This window comes from Anser anser, assembly GCF_964211835.1.
Source record: "Anser anser genome assembly, chromosome: Z".
NCBI classification, from domain to species: domain Eukaryota; kingdom Metazoa; phylum Chordata; class Aves; order Anseriformes; family Anatidae; genus Anser; species Anser anser.
This window is the reverse complement of record NC_139723.1, coordinates 67,297,258-67,321,240: the sequence shown is the minus strand read 5'-3', so window position 1 is coordinate 67,321,240 and position 23,983 is coordinate 67,297,258. Positions and strand designations below refer to the sequence as shown.

The window sequence follows — 23,983 nt, the reverse complement described above, 5'->3', positions numbered from 1 at the left end:
CATTTTTACTTTGTACTCAGAAGTTCCAGCAACAGTCCTATGAAAAACATCTCATAAAATTGGTTCAATGTTGGGAAAGAGGTAAAAACAGAATTACAGCCTTACATTACTTCACTGTTCTATTTTCTTTGCTGTAACAAGAACTAAAAATTAATCTGCCTATATAATTTTGCAAGCTAATTTTAAAGTCCTTTCCTGTTATCTCCATTTTATAGAAGCTATTGCTTTTAAAGAAGAACATTTTAAGGAAAGCAAAAATTATTGTATATTTGAGTATCAAGAGGCTCGGATCTGTTTACATTTCAGAGGACTACTGTCTAGCCTTCATTTAAAGTCAAAGGAAGAACTATAACTAGGATGTTTAAAAGAAGCAGAGATGGCTTAGAGTAGAAACCGAAAAAGAAAGTCAGTACACTTGACGTCAATTATATATGGGGAAATCACCTTCTATGCTTGATGATTTCAAAGTATCATTTTGATTACAACTGCAAATAAATCAGCTTTCTCTTGTTTCCAGAAAATCCCGTCGATTCTTCTGTGTTCCAGTCTGGAACACTATTAATTTTCAGCTCTCTGATTTTTTTTTCTCTTTCTACACCGAAGTTCCATCTGTAAGAATACAGAGTACTTCTTCCTCCAAATAAAGTTTCAGCAAAAACTGCTGCTCATTTAATGAAATAACATTTTGCAACATGAACTGTTGCAATATAAAACATTCATTCTATTCCAACAATGTGTAATTCTGCAAACAAAAGGTCTTATCAGCACTATATTAAGTATTTTATATATATTTGGATGTGACATTTTGTAATCTTTTACTCAGCAGCCCATAAAGGTGTTAAATGTTCAAATTCCAAAGTGAGATTTGGAATCTGCATTAACTGCATCATATGCTAATAATATGAAATGTTACTGGAAATATGTTCAAAAGATACAAATGTGTAATTTTTAATTTGTACTCACACAATTTAGTCACATACATAACAGGAAAATACGAGAAAAAAATAAAAATGAACAAATTTTTTAATATTAACCTTAAAAAGGAATATCTTATCTGTGTCTTTCTATATATGCCTTATGTCAGCAATAATTAACATTATACCCTGCTTGTGGAAAATATATTGCAGATCATTTCTGTGTAACATCAAAAATAAATAAAAAAGAAAAAAAATCTGTTCATGCAAATATATGATCAAATGAAGAATTATATACTTTTGTTGTTGTGATACGCCTACCTAGCAATATCTTATGTACATTTCTAATTGAATTTTCTGATATTTTAAGCTGTAAGGTATAAAACAAATGAAGGCATTACTGTGCATATGCTTATGTACAAGTATATCTTTATTATTAAAGTTATGATTACTAATGTTCTTGTCCTGGTTCCAGTTAGGACAGAGTTAAGTAGCTCATAGTAGCTGGTAGGGTGCTATGTTTTGGATTAGGATGAGAAGAGCGCTGATAACATGCTGATGTTTTAATTGTTGCAGAGCAGTGCTTACACCAGGCCAAGGACTTTTCGGCTTCTCGCTCTGTCCTGCCAGCGAGCAGGCTGGGGGTGCAGCAGGAGCTGGGAGGGGACAGACCCAGGACAGCTGACCCAAACTGGCCAAAGGGGTATTCCATACCATCTGGCGTCATGCTAAACAATATATAGGGGTGGCTGGCCGGGGTGGGGGGGGCCGGCTGCTCGGGAATAGGCTGGGCATCGGTCAGCGGGTGGTGAGCAATTGCATTGTGCATCACTTGTTTTCTTACACATTATTATTGTTAATACTATTATCATTATCACTATTATTATTATTATTGTTATTATTATATTCCTTATATTTCTTATATTATTATATTCCTGTCTTAATAAACTGTCTTTATCTCAACTCACCGGCTTCACTTTCCCGTTTCTCTCCCCCATCCCAGAGAGGGAGGGGGGAGGGTGAGCGAACGGCTGTGTGGTGTTTAGCTGCCAGCCGGGTTAAACCATAACAGTTCTGAACTCAGATGAAAATTCTGCAGAACCAAAGTGAACTACATATTATGAACAGATAACTGATCTAGAAAAAAAAAAAAAAAAAAAAAAAAACTAACTCTTCCAATCTATTTTACCTCAGAATGGCCATACTTATCTAGACCAAGAATCTTATCTTTTTGGCACACATCCTGTAGCCTGTGCTGGCCACAAGCAGGTACCTTATAAAAAGAACAGGGCATGCATAGCTGACAGGCTTAAGAAGGCATGCCTTCCCAAGTAAACTAACATCCAACAACTTCCTTTTCAGATTTTTTCCTTAGCCAGGTACGTTTTAAATTATAAATATATTAAGGCTATAAAGTAGCATCCGATTTTATTATCAATCTTGTGTACCAATGGTTAGGTTGTGTAATAAAAACCTTCTCTTCACACAGGATTGTACTGAAGCAAGAACAAATAGGCTGAAAACAACTTGTTTTACACCATAGCCCAGATTCTTTGCCTGGGCACCATCTTGTTTAGAGGAGGAACCTGTGAGAAAATACATCACTTGTAACCAGGCCTAATAGAAATGATAGAACAATGACTATGCTAGAAAGAAGTAGAAAGAACTGTAGAAAGATTGGGTCATGTAAATGCTCAGAATTAGTATGTTTCTACTTTGATTCTCTCTCCCAGGTATGCATCGGCTCCTCAGACAGTAAGCAACATTCTGTGCACAACCATGGGAGGTGGCTTTGAGCTGCTGGGCTCTTTATTCTCACTGTTCTATTGCTGGCTAAAACAGCTTAGATGGAATTATCCTAAAGGCAGGATTTGCCTACAGCTGCTGGCTGGATTCACCTCTGGAAGTGATTCCCATCTTTCCCTCAGCTTTATGTGCCTCTGAGAGTCCAGTAGGTTTCTTGTTCGTATTTATAAAGCACTGTGGTATGGATCATTGAAATGTTGATTATGAAGACCTCAAAATATCTCTTAACATTGAATGTAATTTAAAGAGACAATTTCCAACACGAAAAAATCCTTGTAAGGAAAACTCTGCATATCCGTCTAATTGAATAAACTATCTTTATTTCTTCTGTCATCTCTAAATTGACATTTCTACGACATAATGAAAAGGTACACATTAAGACATTATTTTGTTAAGGATTTCTGTTTACACTGCATTTCTAATACTGTATCAAACATTGCATGTGGCCTTGGGTTTGGCTGATTGCCCAAATATTTTAATAAACACAATATTATTCTAGTTAACTGCTCAAAAAGAGAGAGTACCTGCAGAGTATAAACCTCTTAATCTCCTCCACTTAGAGTACAGAAAGTAAAGTTGATCTTAATGAATTCCCTGCATTCCCCTACCTCACTGCAACTTTGGCCAATTGTAATTAGAGGTAACCTTTTATTTTTTGATCTTTCCCTGCAGAGTGATCCATTGCAGCTTTAGGCCTTGGCAACAGTAAGCAACTAAGCAGATAAGTGAGCAACATGTGAATGAAAACATTAGACTAGGAAGAATCATCAGGAAAAATGATTTAAAGAGATCACTCAGCAAATGACCAGTCTCTAAACTAACAGTCAAATCAGCTATGAAACAAGAAAACAGTCTTGCTCTCTTTAACATACATCAGCACCGAATTATATGAATGCAAAAACAGAGAAGAGAATCTAGTCAAATTACCAAATCTATAGTGAATGAAATAATAATTGAAAATTAAAATAATATTTTATCATAAAAATCCTACATAGTCAGCTCTTTCTACAAGCCAGTGACTCACTTTCCTGTAGTATGCTGGATAAACTGTGATTAAAGGCTCAGAAACAACAGCAGGATGCCAACTTGGCTGAACAGGGAACTTCTGACTGAGCTGAGATACAAAAAGCAGAAGTACAGGAGGTACAAGTAGACATAAATTTCCAAGGAGGAAAATGGAAATATCGGTTGGCTTTTCAGGAATACAATTAGTAAAGTCAGTGCTCAGCTGGAGATGAACCTGGCAATAGAGATGAAGGGCAACAAAAAAAAGTACATTAAAAGCAAAAAGAAAACAGAAGAGAATGTGGGCCTGCTGCTGAACAGAGCAGGTGACCAAGTAATGAAGGACATGGATGAAGTACTCAAACCCTTCTTTGCCTTACTGTACTGGCAAGGTCTGCTCTCAGGCCTTCCAGGTCCCCTTCACTAGAGGGACGTCTGAGGGAGCAGAGGGTACCACCCACTGTAGCGAAAGATCAAGTTAGGTTCTGCTTAAATAAACTGTTCATGTTCAAGTTCCTGAGACCAGGTGGGAGGTACCCAAAGGTGCTGAGGAAGTTGGTTGGTGTCCTTGTGAAGCCATGTTCTATTTATCATCTTTCAAAAGTTGAGGTGCTCAGTGGAGGTCCTTAGTTATCTAAAAAGGTTTAATGGTAAGACCATCTTTAAAAGGGAGAAAAAGACAACCCAGGGAACTACAGGCTGTCCCAGCCTCATCTCAGACCCTGAGAGAAATATTGAGCCACTCCTCTTGGAAGTGACCTCCAAGCATATAAAGGACAAGGAGGGGTTGGGAATAGTCAGCATAAATTTACAAAGGGCAAATCACATGTGATGAACCTGATTCTCTTTCATGAATTCCTGTATCTGTGAAAGACAAGAGAGCAGCTGCAAAGTTTTTTACAGTCTTTCACTGAAACCTTGTAGCCAAGCTGGAAAGATATGGACTAGATGAACAGGACCACAAGGCAGACAATAAGCTGGTAGGACCATCAGATTCAAATGATAATGGGCAGTGGCTCCAAATAAAAGCAGCAGCTAGGTAAGAACAGAGTTCCCCGGGAGTCAGTTCTGGAGCCAAGACTGACAACTTTATCATATACCAGGACAGAAAGATTTCATGCACGCCAAGCAAGTTTGTAGACGACACCAGAATGGTACAAGTATTTGACACACTGGAGGTCTGCTACTCGCTGGACATTGGCAAATTGTAAGAATGTTATGACAGGAAACATATAAAGTTCAGCAAAGGCAAAAATAGTCTCACCTCAGAGTACTATGTGTTCTTACCTGACTTTTTAAAAGTTTATCTCAAACTTTATCTGCTAATTATATAACCTAGCAGTCAAAGGGGGCTATAAGTTTCAGACTTTAGGCTCTAAGTTTTAGACATTTTCATAGAATACGAGAAGCTGGAGGAGACCCACCAGGATCATTGAATTCAGCTTCTGACTCTACACAGGGCAACCTAAAAGTTAAGCCATATATCTGACCGTGTCGTCCAAATGCTTCTTGAACACCAACAGGCTTGGGGCCTATTCTAGTGCCCAACCACCCTCTTGGTGAAGAACCTTTACCTAATACCCAGTCTGAACTTCCCCTGATGCAGCTTTAAGCGATTCCCTTGCATCCTATTACTGGTCATGAGGGAGACCAGCACCTCCATCTCTGCTCCCCCAGGAGAAAGTTGTAGACAACAATGAGGTCGATCCTCAATCTCCTCTTCTGTAAGCTGAATAAACCCAGTATCCTCTACTACTCTTCCTAAGTCAGTCCCTCTAGTCCTTTCACCATCTCTGTTGCCCTCCTTTGGACACAATCCAATAATTTTATATCCTTCTCATATTGTGGAACCCAAAACTGTACAGTATACACGAGTGGAGGCTGCACCAATGGTGGGTATAGTGGGGTAATCAATTCTTCTGACTGGTAATAGTTAGATAAAATAGATAGTTTTAATCATTAGAAAAACTTTAAAATGCCTATTTTAAAGTGTAACCAAATTTTCTAATCAAAATTCTGAGTTTTAAAAAGGATTTCAGCCTGGCTAATGATGGACTGAAGGCAGTACCTGCTGTCCTCCATAGTCTACCAGTACGTCAGTTCTAAAGTATCTGCATAATGCTAGGCATAGCTTAAAATAATCTTTTTCTTTGGGGTTTGAGGGGGCTGGAGATAAGTGTGAGATCTGAAGTCTTCTGCAAGTATTAAGAATGACTGTTATGCAAGCATTCTGGTATGGTACCAGCCCCCTTTTCCTATTTCTCTCCAGCACCTAGTTGATGCAAATCTTGACCAACAGAATTGTTTTTAAGTTGTTCTCCAAAATGACTTCAGAATACACATAGCTGCATAGGAATTGTTGACACTAGTCACCAGAACAAAAGACTCTCTTAGAAGTCAAGGCTTGAATACCACAAAACATGATGGCTTCAAATATTTACTTGGCCTCACAACTTCCCACTGATTCTTCCCCAGATAAGATCTGAGCTTAAATGCTGATTCAGTTTTCTTTCCACACTAATTTACTATGCTTTTGTTTGTAAAAGATACTGCCGTCAGATTTCTACGAGACTGAGTGTGTGATACAAATCTAGGTTTACTGTGAATCCAGATGTATAACAACAGTTAGGTATTTAACTTTCACTAATAACAATTAAACACCTCCTCAGACCTCATCAGTAAAATTTTCCTTGACATATTATTTCTAAAGTTTGAGGTAACCTTGAGGCTTTTTTTTTTTTTTTTTTTCCCATCCTCCATTTTCAGCACTGTGGCAGGTAGTATGGGCTAGACAAAAACCAGGAACCAAAAGCTCTCGAGTTTCTGTTCAGAGCTTTGTTACCAGTTTGCTCTGTAGCCTTGGCCAGTTGCACCATCCCTTTGTGCACATGTTTTCCTATATATAAAATGAAGATAAAATTACAAGATCACTACCTGATCTCCTGAAAGTAGCAAGAGGATTAGGTCATGCTTATAATGGTTTTAAAATAAAGATATGTGCAATGAAAGTGCTAAGAATTATTGTGCTATTGTTCACTATTCTTAACTGGCAGGTGAGTCAGGAAACACAGCCACTGTTGAAAACAGCCTAGACTTATGAGAAGTTGCCTAAGAAGAGTTACAGCTTGGCAGCCCAGAGAGGAACTCAGAGATTCTAAGCTCAAAAACAAATTAAATAGCTTTTTTTTTTTTTTCTATTTTAGCTGTGTAAACCATAGTTCCCACTTATTTTCACTACATACACTACCCTACTAAGTTGCAAATAAATAAATCTGAAGACCAGATTTTCCCCAGCTTGTATCTTAATTACATTACACTTCTAAGGTCCAATCTACTTTTATCATCTCTCTGTAACACTCAGGTCCTTAAAACAATAACAAAGCTGTTGTTTTAAAAATAGTTTCCTGGTATAGTAAGTAAATAACTGCAAAATTATGTGTTAGGATTCCCACATTTCATTTCTTTAACATTTGTGTTTTGTTTTTTTTTTTAATTTCTTACCCTGAGTACAGAAGACAAAATCTAATCTTTGAATTATCACTCTGATAGGGTACAGACAACACAATCAAGCAGAAGGCATTAAGATGCATTATGTTTGAAATTAGGACCATTAGTCTGTACAGCTATAGTATCAAACTTACACTGATGATACTAATAACATCTTTCTAATATTTCCTCTCAAAACCAGATATTAAAAAGTGTAACGGTTGGTTCACAATCTGCTGTAATTACAAACTAGAAGTGCATCTCTAAATGGCAGAAAGAAAAAAAATCATATAGTTTTAGATCAAGTTTGGATCTGATTTCCAGTGCGGAGAGTTTTGATTTCTTCTTTAAAACAAACCAAAACAAACCAAAAAAAAAAAAGAAAGAAAGAAAAAGTTTTTAAGCAGTACAATGCCTATCTAATCCCCACCATGAGCTTAATTTAAGGAACAAAAATATATCAGGGGAGAAGAAACACTGCAGAAAAGACACTTCAAAGATTAACTATTTCATACGTCATTCTCGCAGCTCCCAAGAGCTTCATGAACGCACTAATACATACATTTTCAGTTGTATATACACAATATTAAAGCTATTTAAAATAAATCTTATGTTGTACAATTATAATAAATTACAATAATCTCTCACAAATTATGTTTTAGCAAATAATAGGTAAATAATAAAAGCATAGAATCCAGTTAGAAAGACCCTTAAGATCATCAAGTCCAACCATCAATCTCACACTGACAAGTCCATCAGTAAACCATATCCCTACGTGCCTTTTCCACACATCTCTTAAATAACTCCAGGGATGGTGACTCTACCACTTCTGCAGGCAATCTGTTCCAATGTCTAACAATCCTTTTTGTGAATTCTTCCTGATATCCAATCTAAACCTCCTCTAGAGCAACTTGCAGCCATTTCACCATGTCCTAACACTTCTCACCTGAGAAAAGAGACCGACACCATCCTCACTGCGACCTCTTTTCAGGTAGCTGTAGAGAGCAATGAGGTGTCCCCTCAGCCTCCTCTTCTCCAAGCTAAACAACCCCTGTTCCGTCAGCCTCTCCTCATAGGTCTTCTTTTCTAGGCCCTTCAGCAGCTTTGCTGCTCTTCTCTCTATGTGTTCCAGCAACTCAATGTCCTTCTTGAAGTGAGGGGCCCCAGGATGAACACATTGCTCAAGGTGCCATCTGTCTCACCAGGTCAGAGTACAGAGGGACAATCCCTTCCCTAGTCCTGCTGGCCACACCATTTCTGGTGCAGGCCAGGAGGCTGTTGGCTCTCTTGGCCAGCCAGCCACACAGCTGTCTCATGTCCATCGGGCTGTTGACCAGTGCCCCCACGTCCTTTTCTGTCAGACAACTGTCCAGCCACTGTTCCCTAAACCCGTACTGCTGCAAGGGGTCATTATGCCCCAAGTGTTGTACCCAGCATTTGGCCCTGTTGAATGCCATACAGCTGGACATGGCCCATCAATCTAGCCTATCGAGATCCCTCTGCAGGGCCATCCTAGCCTCAACCAGATCAACACTACCGCCCAACCTAGTGTGTCATCTGGAAGCATACTGAGGCTGCACTCAATCCCCTCATCGAGATCATTGATAAAAATATTAAACAAAACTGGTCAACCCCAGTTAGCCAGGACTATTGATAAATGATTGCAGGTGGCTTGGTAAGCACTTCTGCCAGCTCCTTCAGTATCCTTGTCGGATCCCATCCAACCCAATAGATTTGTGTTTGTAAGAAGTGACACTATATACATGACATCACAGATAACTAAGTGAAACACAAAGATGTGTTTTATGTATTTTTCTACTGTAGTCTTCCTAACAACATCTTAACTCCAACATAAATTTTTGTGTTCAAATAGCTCTTTAATGAAGTCTCAAAGTACATGATGTACCATTTCTGGAATTTACATCCAATTAACATTACGTTTCCCATCATATTATGGCTGTCACATCTCTTAAGAGGACAGAAAAATCAAAACCCAACTGTGGTACATATGGACAAAATAAGAGACATCTGACACTTGGAATGGCATCCATTTGGAGGCTGTTCCTAGTGGTGTCCTTCAGGGCTCAGTACTCAGGCCAGTCCTCTTCAATATCTTTATCAACGATGTAGACTGGAGACTTATGAATGCACCCTCAGTAAGTTCGCAGATGACACCAAGTTAGGTGTGCACATCGATCTGCTCAAGGGTTGGAAGGCTTTACGAGGGATCTGGATAGGCTGGATCGATGGGCCAAGGCCAACTGTATGAGGTTTAACAAAGCTAAATGTTAGGTCCTGCACTTGGGGCAAAACAACTCTGTGCAACGTTACAGGCTAGGAGAAGAATGTCTGGAAAGCTGTCCAGCGGAAAGGGACCTGGGGATATTGGTCAATAGCTGGCTGGCTATGAGCCAGCCATGTGCCCAGGTGGCCAAGAAGTCCAACAGCATCCTGGCTCGTACCAAAAATAAATAGTGTGGCCATCAGGAAGTGAGGGAATCATTAGGGAACTGATTGTACCCCTGTATTCAGCTCTGGTGAGACCACACTTAGAGTACTGTGTTCAGTTTTGGGCCCCTCACTACAAGAAGGACATTAAGGTGCTGGAGTCTGACCAAAGAAGACCAATGAAGCTGGTGAAGTGTCTTGAGAACAAGTCTTATGAGGAGTGGCTGAGGGAGCTGGAGTTGTTTAGCGTGGAGAAAAGGAGGCTCAGGGGAGACCTTATCATTCGCTACAATTACCTTAGTGAAATGATCAGTCTCTTCTCCCAAGTACCAACTGATAAAACAAGAGGAAATGGCCTTAAGTTGCACTAGGGGAGGTTTAGGTTGGATATTAGGAAAAAATTCCTCACTGAAACAGTTGTGAATTATTGAAACAGGCTGCCCAGGGAAATAGTTGAGTCACCATACCATAGAATCATAGAATCACAGAACAATTGGGGTTGGAAGAAACCTTAAAGATCACCTTGTTCCAACCCCCCTATCGTGGGCTGGGATGCCACCCACTTACCAGGTTGCCCAGGGCCTTGTCCAACCTTCTCTTGAACACCTCCAGGGATGGGACATCCACAACCTCTCTGGGCAACCTGTTCCAGTGCTTCACCACCTTCTGAGTGAAGAATTTCCTCCTAACATCTAATCTAAATCTCACTTCTTTCAATTTAAAACCATTCCCCCTTGTCCTATCATTATCTCCCCGAGCAAGAAGTTGCTCTCCATCTTTTTTATAATTTCCATTTAAGTATGGAAAAGCTACAATGAGGTCATCCCTGAAGGTCTTCAGAAAACACATAGATGTAGAGCTTATTGACATGGTTTAATTGTAGACTTGGCAGTGCTAGGTTAAAGGTTGGACTACATGACCTTAGAGGTCTCTTCCAACGTAAGTGATTCTATGACTCTATGTTTCTCTGATTTAGAGTGGGGCATGTATATAAGTCATTGCATTTCAGAGTCCAACTAACCCTGCTTCAGCCAGGAATATCTGTATCCCATCCTATCTTTTACTAACCCACCTCTTCTTCTGAGTTACACAATGCAAAAAGAGTTTCCATAAGAAAAGTCATTGAAGAGTCTTTCATCATATTTCATGAAGTTTTGCAGGTGATGAAGGAGAAATTCAAATTTTAACTGCTCAGCAATGGCAACTCATGACCAAGGAAAGATCTGGCATAGAAGGGAAGAAGGCATGACTGCAGAATGAGTTAATGTGGCTGGAAAAAACGACAGACAGAGGGACTCCACATGGGAGTGGAATTTCCCTTGATGATGAGATAAGAAATGCCATAGCATTGTTTTGTAGCAATCATGGAATGTGAGTGGCCAGAGGCTACCTCCTGCTAGGTGATGAACCGAACACTGCCTGAGGCCTAGGTTTACAGGATTGATGCTGGGGAAAGTGCACATAAGGAATCACTCATGATGCACCTTTGCAGACTAATTGTCTCTTTATATTTAAGCAAAAGTATGTTTATTTCGTCTCAAGGGGCACAATAAAAATCCCCCAACAGTGGACAAATCAATACCATTTTCAAATACAGATTAGACCAATTGCCCTTCTAAATCCAAATATCTGAAGGAAGAAATAAAATTTATTTTATCAAACTTATTCAAGCAAGTATTTATATTATGATCAAAGCTGAAGCTGTGGCTACTGGGCAAAATAAATACAGAGGAAAGTAAACTGTCTTTGAAATATTTGTTATAAAGGAGGTAAGATCAAATATTGTAAGTTTTCTTACAAATGATTTTCAAACGAATGAGTTTCAAATGTTAGCAATCATGTTAGCAATCTTACACGTGAAACTTACATGTGAAAATATAAGACATGAATCCTTCATCTTAATGATAATCTTTATTAGCCTCTCTGTTAAACCTGGATGAAAAAATCAGAATCAGGTGCAATAACACCCTAAAGTGTAGAAAGAAATTAGAAGGGTTAAAGGAATGACAGTCACTGTGAAGCCTCCCCTTAAGTAAGAGTAAACATTTATGAAGTGTGAAAGATTGAGAAAAACATTTCTGAATACTTACTTTTTGGTTTTCATCTATTCTACTGAGTTTTGTTTTTAAATAACCTGCTTCATTTAGATTAGTGTAGTTCATCCCTATATAAAGCTAATATAAAAACAGAAACAATCCTGAGACTTCATAAAGATAAAAAGAAAGAAAAATAGAGTGTGAGAGTTCATATGTGTATTTAGGAACAGAATACACATTTTATTTTTAAAACTAAATCCACTGTCATTGTTTTTAGTTTTACACATTCCAGGTACTTAAATCACAGTACGAGATGCTTCATAGTGCCATCCTTGGGATTTTTAATTGTCTTCCCCTAGAAATATGTATTTGTAATTTACAATGTCCTTAACAGTGAAATTCTTCCTTCTTAAAATCAATTTCTAGGACTTAATAGCTCTTCCACTTTCACCTACCCACTGAAAACAGAATCCTCCTGTCTCCTACTCTCACTTTGGTTTCCAATTCTCAACTGCATATTGCCATGCATTCAAAGACGATGGAGGTAAGCTGTACATCCACAGACATAATAAGTCCCCTAAATTTGTATAGTTTTGTGCAGACGAAAAGCCTTGATAAGAGGATGGCTTTTCCCAGCTGTTTTGCTGGCATTACGAGCACGTAAATGGGAAACGCGGAGCTGCTTGAGAGAGCTAACAACTGAAAAATGGTTCTAAACATCCAGAGAAATTTAATTTCCTAAATAATATTCTTCCTGTAGCAGCATAAGTGCTCTTTAGCTAAGAAAGAATCATAAGAGCTAAAGATTGTATATTACCAAGAAACATCAAAATTATAATTGCTTCTGCTGTTGTGTTCAGTTTTGCTTCGTTTGTTTAAACAGCCTGGCACCTCCATTCAATAGTCTGTAGATCTGCTGTTTCTCTGCTACTCTCAGAAATAAACTTACTCACTTAAATGTTGCTTTGTCCAGTTTCAAAACAAATTCTATCAACCACAGGAATGGAAGCCATAAGCAGAATACAGTTATCTCTAATGTCTAATGCCCACAACATTCTTAGATGCAGAGAAGCCTTTCAAAGGACATCAACCTCTGAGTACAGCAGATAGCTATTCATAATAACCAGTATGTTTTGGGTTTGTTATTTATTTGAAAAGCCATTGAACTGTCTTTCTAATGCACATTTGAATCCAGCCTCACAAACTGCACTCTCCAGAAATCAACAATCACTTGGACTTTTTCATAGGGCATAAGTATTTAGTTTTCACTCTGCTATCTGACTTTCTACCACATCAGGAGCATACATACTTTTTTTCATTTGGTGTTCCTAGAGGTAACAAAATCTCTCCAGTACCTCCTGGGTATTTCACAGTTTATATGGAGCATCCCACATAACATTCAAAGACCAATATCCTGAAATTCAGAAAGACCAGCAATGTGAACTGCTACCCTTGCCTCTACACTTACTTTTCTTCCAGATCTCAGACCAATCTTGCCTCCATGGAAAGAAAACAACCAACCAACCAAAAAAAAAAAATCAAGACACCAGTCTCTCTTTGGACCCTTACTAAATGACATTGTATTCATCTCTCAAAAAAAAACATTAGACTTTCATATCTTTATTAAAGGAATATAGAAAATAAACTTCTGTCCTTGAAGAAGCACCTACTGCCCTGCAACTACCAGTGAAAATGTAAAATCAAAAAGAAATTCCTGGACCTTACCTGCTGGACTCTGCAGATGTAATGGCAATCAGAGGAGGAATCCTCAGTGGAAGAGTTGTAGGTCTTGGAATAGTTTCAGTATCATTCTTTTTATCCCAGTCTGCCTGCTCTAGCTGCCTGAAAGCCAGAGGGGGAAGCTGGATGTTACGGGATGATAATCTCCGCACAAGATAGGGCTCCATTCCCTGGAAAGACTCTTCCTCCTCACTGCGGTGATGGAGTGTTTCTTCTGAAACCTATTATCAGGTAAAAAAATACCAATCATGTAAGAAAACACCTATAATGTCAATTTAATTGCCCCTTTAATTCCTTTCCATAAACTTGTTTCTTATAAATGTTACACTTCACTATCATTGAGGAAATGCAAAAAAGTGAAAACATACAATAAGAAAGTTCCTAGAATCATAGAATATCTCGAGTTGGAAGGGACCTACGAGAATCATTGAGTCCAACTCCTGGCTCCACATAGCTCTGCCCAAAAATCAGACCATGTGTCTGAGAACATTGTCCAAACCCTTCCTGAAGTCCAGCAGGATGTGTCGTGACCTGGGCCCTGGGGAGCCTGTCCCAGTGCTCGACTGCCTCTGGGTGAAGAACCTTTCCCTAACACACATCCTGACCCTCCCCTGTCCCAGCTCCATGCCGTTCCCTCGGGCCCTGTCGCTGTCCCCAGAGAGCAGAGCTCAGCGCCTGCCCCTCCGCTCCCCTCGTGAGGGAGCTGCAGGCTGCCATGAGGCCTCCCCCTCAGTCTCCTCCTCTCAAGTGACTTCAGCCACTTCTCAAACATCTTGCCCTCTAGACACTTTGACATCTTTGTATCCCTCCTTTAGACGCTCTCTAGTAGTTTTATGTCCTTCTTATGCTGTAGTGCCCAAAACCGCATACAGTACTCCAGGTGAGGCCGCACCAGGGCAAAGCGAGACAATTGCTTCCCTTGACCGGCTAGCAATGCTGTGCTTGATGTTACCCATGGTACAGTTGGTTGTCTTGGCTGCCAGGGCACACTGCTGGCTCATGTTCAACTTGCCATCAACCAGAACCCCCAGATCCCTCTCTGCGGGACTGCTCTCCAGCCTCATCCCCCAGTCTGTATATATACCCAGGGTTGTCCTTTCCAGTTGCAGAATTTGGCATAGCTCTTGTTAAATTTCATGTTGTTGGGGACTGCCCAGCCCTCTAATTTGTCAAGATCTCTCTGCAAGGCCTCTCTATCCTTGAGGGAGTCAACAGCTCCTTCCCAATTTATACTCATCCACAAACTTATTCAGTATAACTTCAAGTACTGCATCCAAGTCATTTATTGAAGAGAACTGGCCCTAAAATGGAGCCCTGCAGAACCCCACCAGTGACTGGCTGCCAGCCTGATGTAACCCCATTTACTATAACCCTTTAAGCCCAACCCATCAGCCAATTTTTCACCCATCACATTATGTATTTATACAGGTGTGTTCTGGACATTTTGTCCAGAAGGATACTCTAAGAAACTGTATCAAAAGCTTTGCTGAAATCCAAAAAGATTACATCAACTGACTTCCCTTGGGTAACCTTGTCACAAAATGAAATTAAATTTGTTAAGCAGGACCTTCCCCTTGTGAACTTGTGTTGGCTGTGACCAATGACTGTGTTGTCTTTCAGGTGTTTTTAAGTAACTCCCAAAATAACTTTTCCATAAATTTGCCAGGCACTGAAGTGAGACTGACAGGCCTGTAACTACCAGGGTCTTCCTTCTTGCCCTTCCTGAATATTGGAACAGCATCTGCCAGCTTCCAGTCAACTGAGACCTCTTCACATTCCCAAGACTGTTGAAAAATAATTGAGAGATGTCTTACAATGACATCATCCAGCTCTCTGAGTATCATGGAAAATATCCCATCTGGCCCCCAGCTGAAGCAGCAAGTCCTGCACAATTTCAGGACTTGAATGATAAACAGCAAGTTTATCATTACTGTAGACATGGCTCTCCATTTGAGGGCACCTGGGCTTTCTGAGCCCATTATCAGTGCTGAAGACAGAGGCAAAAAAGGCATTAAATGTCTCTGCTTTGTCCATGTCCCTGTTTGTGAGGTGACCATCCTCATCAAGTAATGTATCAATACATTCTCTGGTCCTGCTTTTGCTTTTAACATATTAAAAAAAATAAAAATAAATAAACAATAAATTATTGTCCCTCACAGTACTGGCCAGCTTCAACTCTAATTGAGCTTTGGCCACACAAATTTTCTGCTGACAAAAGCGAACAACATCTTTGCTGTCCTCCCATGTCACTCGACCTCACTTCCAGTGGCCATATGCTTTCTTTTTCCATCTAAGCTCTGAGAGAAGGTTTCTGCTCAGCCAAGACAGCCTTCTGCTTGACTTAAAACATTTTGGAATTGCCTGTTCCTGTGCTCTTAGGAGGTGCTCTTAGGAGGTGGCACCTGAAAAGCAACCAGCACTGATGGACCCCAACACCTTCAAAAGCTTTTTCCCAGGGGACCTTAATAACTAGTTCCCTGAGCAGCCTGAAGTCTGCTCTCCCCATACGTTGGATTGAAGTTTTGGTGGAATTTTTCCTCCTATCACCAAAGATTTTAAACTCACCTACTTCATGGTCATTATGTCCAAAACGGCCACCAATTGCCACTTCACCCAGGAGACCCTCTCTGTTTATAAGCAACGTATCTAGGAGGGCACCTTTCCTAGTTGATTCCCTTAGTACCTGTACCAAGAAGTTATCATCAAGGTGTTTTTGGAATCTCCTGGACCTGTTTACATCATCTGTGTGAAACTCCCACTTCAAGTCTGGCAAGTTGAAGTCACCCATAAGGAAAAGGGCAGCTGATCTAGAGGTATCTCTTAGTTCCTTGAATAATAATTGATAATTAATTTATATTAATTATATGAATGAATAATTAATTGATGTTATCAACCTGGTGGGATTGTCTACAGTAGACTCCTACAATGACGTCTCCTTTACTTGCTTGTCCCTTAATCTTTACCCAGGGGCTCTCAACCATGTAATTGCCAACTGCAAGCTCTGCACAGTCCAGACCTTCCATTACATGCAGTGCCGCACCCGTGCCTCGCCTGTCCTGCCTATCTCTTCTGTAGAGCCTATAACTGTCCATTGCAACACACTAGCCACAGGACTCATACCACCAGCTTTCACTTATGCCAGTAATATCGTAGCTCTGAGATTGAGCCAGGGCTTCTAGCTTCTTTCTTGCTCCTCATGCTGTGTGCATTGGTGTAGAAACACTTCAAATGCGCTTCATTGTACCCAGCACATCATGGAGCACACTGAAGGATTCCTTTTTCACACAGTTGCTCATATTTTGGCAAGCTATCCCATAGCTTATCACTAGTGGGCCTGGTTTTATCCCCTTCCCCCTTCAAATCTAGTTTAAAGCCCAATTGATCAGACCTGCTAACTCCTGTGCAAAAATCCTTTTCCTCCTCTGAGAAAAATGCAACCTATCAGGCACTAGCCTTTTCTAGCATTTAAGTAATTTGGTGCTTTAAAAGCCAACAGGAATCTATTTTAAGAGGAGATAAAGACACTGATACCTAAAATATGTACTTCTACCTATATGGGAGACAAAGTGTTCTGCATTAGACAAATTTCTGTCCTACAATATGCTTGCTTCCCTGCAGATTGTTTACCTTTGGAGGAAGTGAGAATCCAAATAGCAATCATAGAATAAAAATAGTAGTCAGAGACTGTAACTATGCACCTCTAGCTTGAAAAGAGGAAAAAAATCACCCTAAGTTCTCTTATTAAATCATATTTAAAAGATTTCTGCAGCTGTTTCAACTCCCTTTCTCTCTTGCACACAATAATTTCATGCTAATAGTAAGTGATGAGCACTTAAAACAACCACTGCAGTCCTTGGAAAAGAGTGAATAATTAGAACTTCTGAAGGTGTGGCCCTTACAAAATCTTAAGGCAAAACATCAGTAAACATTATTTTTAATTTAATCATCTAAAATGCTGGTCATATTTTCTGGGTCATGGATGAATGATAGCCAGTCTAGGAAAGAAAGCTCCAAACTATACTTACTGAAAGGGAAGAAAAATTCTTCAGAAAATTTTTGGAACTTCTAAGAAAGCTCACCATTTTAAGAGAAAATTTGCAAAGAATTACTTTTCTAAGATCTTCTGCAAATCCTGTTGAAATAATGAGAGGAAATTGATTTTTCTCTCCATGTCTTAGTCTCTTACCACCTCTTGATAAATTCCCCAGCATAGATATCTCTGTCTGCAACTACAGCCTTGATGACAGTCCTGTGAAGAAACCCAAGTTCTGAGCAAGTCTAAAGATGTTATACATCTAAACTAAGAATGTGAAATACAGCATATATAGCTATATACTATTCCACGTAGGTCAGGTCCAAACACGTGACTTGAGACCGGTACACTGCCTCTGCCAACTAGAATTCATATGTATAGTATGGTCAATATGGTATACTATGGTATGCCCACATTACAATTGCAGTTACACTTATAGCACAGGCATGGCCTTCAGTCTGTGCTGTTTCATGAGGACTGATGCAAGGAAAGCTTGCATGGCAATGTGTCTATTTTGTACACATAAGGAGACCTATTAATGAACCACCTTTCACGATGAGTAACATTAATATGCTCCATTTATACTTGGAGCTTGAGCAGTTGCTGTGAGCAAACTATTTCTAATTAGATTTTTAATCATAAAATCTAAATTTATAATTTAGCTATTTTTCTTAATCTAGCTGTAATGTAGTTTAAGAAAACAAGGATTATAAAATGGTATGCATTAATGCATGTACTCTGAAGCAAACCCACAGCAAAATCAATCACTGCAAAAATACTGCACGAATTAATGTGTTATAGTCATCCAGGGAGAAGTTTAACTTCAGGCTTGTATTTTCAGCGTATGCATAGTGAATATCCAAGACAGCTGAATAAATTAAAAAATAATAATGAAATTAATTATAGCTCTGCAAGAAACAAAAAAAATGCTGATATCAGAGCTAAAAGTAGTCTATCACAAGAGATTATTTGATTCACTTCAACAATGAAAAACAGTTGATTTTGGGGCAGGTTTGAAAACCATAAAAATCCTTGAACTGCAGCTACAGACGATCAGAATCAGACAGCTGAAATGAGAAAGTGAACTCACTGAACATCTTAATTGACTCATATGAAAAAAACAGACAGGTAGAAATGTATGGCATAATGCAAACTATCAGGGAAAAGGAAGAATTCTAGCCCAAATATTAAGACCGAGCTTTAAAGAAATCAAACGGTAATCAACTAATGCATATTTCAACTAGATGTAAAGGAAAATTAAATCAATTTGTGGAAAAAGAGGTCACCTATTGAGGTACGAATACTCAGGCATTTAAACTAGGAAATAATGATCAAATTGATTTTATGCATTTTGGCAAAACAGAAGAAAAATATGGATTGTTAGTTAATGCCTTATTTGTGTTGTAAGGAGCATTATGTTTACTCACAGAATCACAGAAATGCCATTTGGAAGGGCCCTTTGAAGTAGTCCAGTCCAACCACCCACTCAAAATCAGCAGCTCCAGGTCACATCAGCCATGGCATTGTCTCAGGCTCAGAAACCTCCAACAACAAAAAATTCCAACAAAGATCCTCCAACAGACATTCTCCGGCCTCCATGGATAACCTGCTCCAGTGCTGCACCACATTCCTGATGAAGATTTTCCTGACCTTCAACCTGAACACCTCAATTAGGAACCCTTGCCCCTCACCCCTCATTATACAGCATGCCACTGTCAAGAAGAGCTCAGATTTGATGTCTTTTGCAGCTACCCTTCAAGTAGCTTGTAGGCTGCTATTAGATGGCCTTCCCCTGCAACACAGAGGACTAAACAAATCAGCTCCCTCAAGCACATCTCGCTGAGCGGGTGTTCTAGGCTCTCACCATCCTGGTAGCCCTCTCCTGGGCTCCCAGCATGTCCCTTGCTCTGCTGGCCACAGTCACCCTGGCATGCAGTTTGCTTTATTTATGATGAGAATACACTGCTTGGCTGATATTCACCCTGCAATCCATTGAAGTCCCTGAGTCCTTTTCAGCAGGGTTGTGACCCCATGAGTCACTTCCCTGCCTGTGCCAGTGCTTCAGGTTATCCCATCTGGGTACCAAACTCTGCACTTCAGCATGGGCTGTGGTATCGACTGCTCATGTCAATACGCTCATTACCAGCTGCCAGCCAGATGCTGAGCAATCATTCTCCACCATTTGATCCTAGCAGTGGAACTTTCTGCCCAGCTAGCAGTCTTTTCATCCAGCCCAGATTTCCTGACTTGAATCCAAAAGAGTATTTTATTAAGAGTATGGTCTGTTCAGGGAGATTTGCCACACTGAAGAAAAAAAATCAAACAAGTTGCAAATTCAGGACTGAATAATCAGGAAATTCAGAATATAAGTGAAGAAATAAGAATATTTTTATTATTTATTCTTCTGTATAAGGAATTTTTATTTTACAACATTTTCCTAATAAGATATTCGGGGAAATGTTGGTACGGAGTGACAGACATTTGATGATACAAGGGCCTCCAAAGAGAGATCGAAAAGAGACAATATAAATCTATGTATATATAAAAATGGGATATGGCATACTGAAGACAAAGGAAATTCTGGTTTGGATCTGGACTATCTTGTTATCAGGACTATGAGAAAGTCAAGTAGAGGCCAAGAAGCTTTCATTTGTGTACCTTCAAGGAGATTCGACGGGTCACATGTATGAATATATATACTTAAAATGTTATCACCATATGCAAAACTCAAAAGTTACTAACAAGATTGTTAGAAACAAAAATGGAAACATTTAATTACAGAGTATGAAGCCACATGAGGATAAAGAGGATACTTTTATGAACTTGTAATTACCAGATGGATAAAGGTAAATAGCAAACAGTGAAGCATCACAAGGAGTTGTAATAGACTTGACTTTTCAGAAATACATGAAAAAAAACATAGCTGACGTTGGCCATGTTCCACTGCCTTTCTTGCATTTACTCAGGTATAGAAATCAAAGCCACACCACAGCTGCACATAAAAGACATTTTCAGCTCCAACACTCTCAGCAGTAAGACATGAATGTCAGATAGACAGATTATACACATATGTAAATTATCATATACTACATTAATATCTATGTCACGAGACGATCACCATGATAAAAGAAAGAATTTGGATTTATCAGATTAATTAGACTAATTAATTAGATAAATCAGAATGACCAGATAAAATTTTTACCTGGTCCTTGACTGCTCATCACTTACAGAACACAATTCTGAAGTCAACTTCTAATGTACACCCCACAATCACTACACAACAACCTTGGCAAGTATTTAAGATTAAAAAGCAGAGACAAAAAACCTGTGAATATAGTAAAGATCCCTCCATTGGTTTTCTCACAGACCCATAACAAAGGTACTTCCCTGGTTGCCTTTGCTTGTCCCTGGTTCTTTTTGTGACCGCCTGTTATCTTGCAACCTGGATTTCAGTCAGCCACCCCAAAAATCTTCTTTTTAAAAGACGTTAGTGCTTTCATAGATTCACCCCCAATGTCAATAACTTGATTAGTCTCTTCTGTTATTAGTCCATAGCTGCTCTATAAAACACTTTTAATTGCTTCTTTCACTGACTAAAAGACAGCTACAATATCCAGCAAGCTCTGCACTATTTTTTTTTATAGGCAAGAATCGGTGAAACAAAGAAAGAAACTGAAAATGAGCCTCTCATTTTGGGTAACAAAGTTGGGTAACACAAGTTTCAGAACACTTCATATTAGCTTGCTCTTAACGTCAAGTGCATTTTCCTCCAAATTTCATTTTCAAGATTATAGCATGTTTGCAGGTAGCACTACTGGTTCACAGTAGTAATGTTTAGAAAACAAGAAAAAGATAACTGGACAAAAAGTTTTCCTTTAGCAATTTATTTAGTGTTAGATAGTGGTTCTGTGGTCTAACCAGGAACAGAAGCAAATTTTCTCTCAGAGAAGAGTCTATCAGTTTAGCTTTCAAACCATTGTTTCACTCACTCCAAACCTTCCAAAACTTTTGTTCAATATCTTTCAAGTTCTGCAAAACATGGGAAGACTATAGTTACCATTACTACACAGTCCTTACTGATTCCTACAAGCAGCTTTTGCCTATAAGGTGAATGAAGCAGAAATCATGTCTAAGAGAATATATGATCATCTCATTGTTGCATATCACACTATACATACTGCATGTCATAATATAAGCACAGTGACACAAATAAACCACATATAGCTAATTCTGACACTGCCTGATTTCTGGGTGCTTGGCTTTTTACCTTCATGATTTTTATAACAAATTTGGCACATAACATTTAATTTTCTTTCTGAAAAAGATGGCACATTTCCATCCTGGGGGATTACACTGACACAAACTTCATTCGTCTGCTAAACTGAACCTTCAGGTTGACCACAAAAACAATGACATGCAAGCAAATAAGTTGTTGTTAGCTAGTCTGTTATTTAGACCTGTAGCCAATGTGAAACAGACACTTTTCCAGCAGATCCTCCAGATATTGGTATGTGGGAAACCATGAGATTCAAGGACTACTGATTTTTTTTTATTTTTTATTTTTTTCTGTCAGAGTTCTGGATTCTGTTTCTGGCCAAGTATTTCAGTTTTTTCCTGCTCTCTTATTCCAAGACTGTCCCTCCTTCCCAAGCCTCTGCAACATGTTGTCATCCCTGGTCAACGTTATGTTTTGCAAGGGACTATCACAGCTTTACATAGCAGAAATGCTCATCCAAAAAGTTGAAGAGAATACACAGATGGCAATTTCTTCTTGGTGAGGAATTACATATCCCATGTCCTATTCCTCCCACTCCCTCCAGAGAAGTAGCCGGAGAGGTTCAGAAGCATCTTGCTGAAGTGGCACAGCTGAGTAATAAAGAGGTTACAGGCTCCTGGGTGTTTCAGTACCATGCATTTTCCACAGAAAAAGATGTTTTCTACACACTACTTTTGCAACCTAAACTCAGTTTTTCCTCTACTACCTTAAAATCCACTTCCACTATACACATTTGTCTTCTTCACTCACTTTTCCTTTTATCTTCCCCAGCCTTTTGCTCCAGCCCATTTCTTGAATCGAATAGGATAACTTTATATTTTCTCAACATCAGCCGAAGGGCTCCCAGAGGAGCCATTCTGTGAGGAGACAGACAAATGCACAATTGATTTCTGTTATTTGCTTTGGCATCTGTACTGGTTCTGGCTGGGATGGAGTTAATTTCCTCCACAGCAAAGCATACAGTACTATGTTTGAAATTTGTGACGGAAACAGTGTTGATAACACACTGCTGTTTTATCTCAACATCAAGACCTTTACTGTTTCTCATGCTGCACCCCCAGGGATGATGCACCTGAAGCCTGGAGGGGCCACATCCAGGACAGGTGGCCAGAACTGACCTAAAGGGTGCTCCATACCACATGGCATCACGCTCAGCAATAAAAGCTCGGGAAAAGGAGGAAGAAGAATACAGCAATCAGAGTTATGGCATTTGTCTTCCCAGCTCACCATGGTGCATAGTGAAGTCCTACTTTCCAGGACAAAACAGGATTGAAGAATACCCTTTTTTTTTTATTATGGTTATTATATTTTTTTTCCCAAAGGTTTACTTTATGACTGTCCTGATGCAGATTTTCCCAAGGATGGCAACAGATGCATCTGAGGTCTGAAGTATGAGTGCAGTTATTTCAAAAGAAAGTTTACCATCACATTTTGATCAGTGAAAATTGACTACTTCTTGTTAACAGTTGAAGGATCTTGGGCTAGAATTGTAAAAATATTTATCCTAAGAAACACAACTGATATAGTTATGTTATCAAAGGTTGCAGCTAAAGCTTTCCTTGGTCATAAGCAACTTAAAACAGTATTCCATTAAGAAGTTGTTGGGCAAGTATAAGAACAGCTAATGCTGCCAATTAGAACAAAATCACCAAGAATGACAAAAAAGCTTTGGAAGGGCAAGTATCTGACATGCTACATAATGTCATCCAATACCATAATTGCTAATAAAAACAAAGTCCAATAAACAGTTCTGCTGATGACATTTCTGATCTCTGAGTGTACACGAGCGAAAGAAAGTTCCTATAAGGTGTTTGCTAATGAAATCAGTCAAAGAGAACATTTTAGGCTTTCTTTTTTACATTAGAGGTCTGAGAGACCCTCCATTAATCCCTGCCCTGTAACCAGTTAATTGAATTCTAGGACGTGACATCCTTTTAGATACCAATTAACCTACTTCAACTCTTTTTGTAAAGAGCATATTCCAGGCTGGATCATTCAAAGTATCTGCCTCCTTATTCCATTTCTTCCTGAAGTCCCTCAGCTAATAACGATGAATCATTTCTTGGCTAAGCTACTGCTCATAAGATGATTTGCTAGCCTTCTAATTAGCAGGTATGTTTCTTAGTTCTTACCAGTAATTGCTCATTACTAGGCATGGATTTCTGTGCAACAATAAATGGTTGCAAGCTAAGGAACAGAAGTCAGTCACATATCACAAGCTTTCTGGAAAAACAAAAAC

General features: G+C 39.2%; 1 protein-coding gene across 2 annotated transcripts in view; it reads right to left on the bottom strand.

The window, feature by feature from the left end:
• Positions 1–23,983, bottom strand: part of PDE4D (phosphodiesterase 4D) — a 636,407-nt gene that overhangs the window by 456,747 nt on the left and 155,677 nt on the right. For both annotated transcript variants that reach the window (XM_083816167.1, XM_083816168.1), the window contains exon 3: positions 13,421–13,656. In XM_083816167.1, the coding sequence (XP_083672293.1) occupies positions 13,421–13,656 (236 nt within the window). The remainder of the gene's footprint in view (positions 1–13,420; positions 13,657–23,983) is intronic.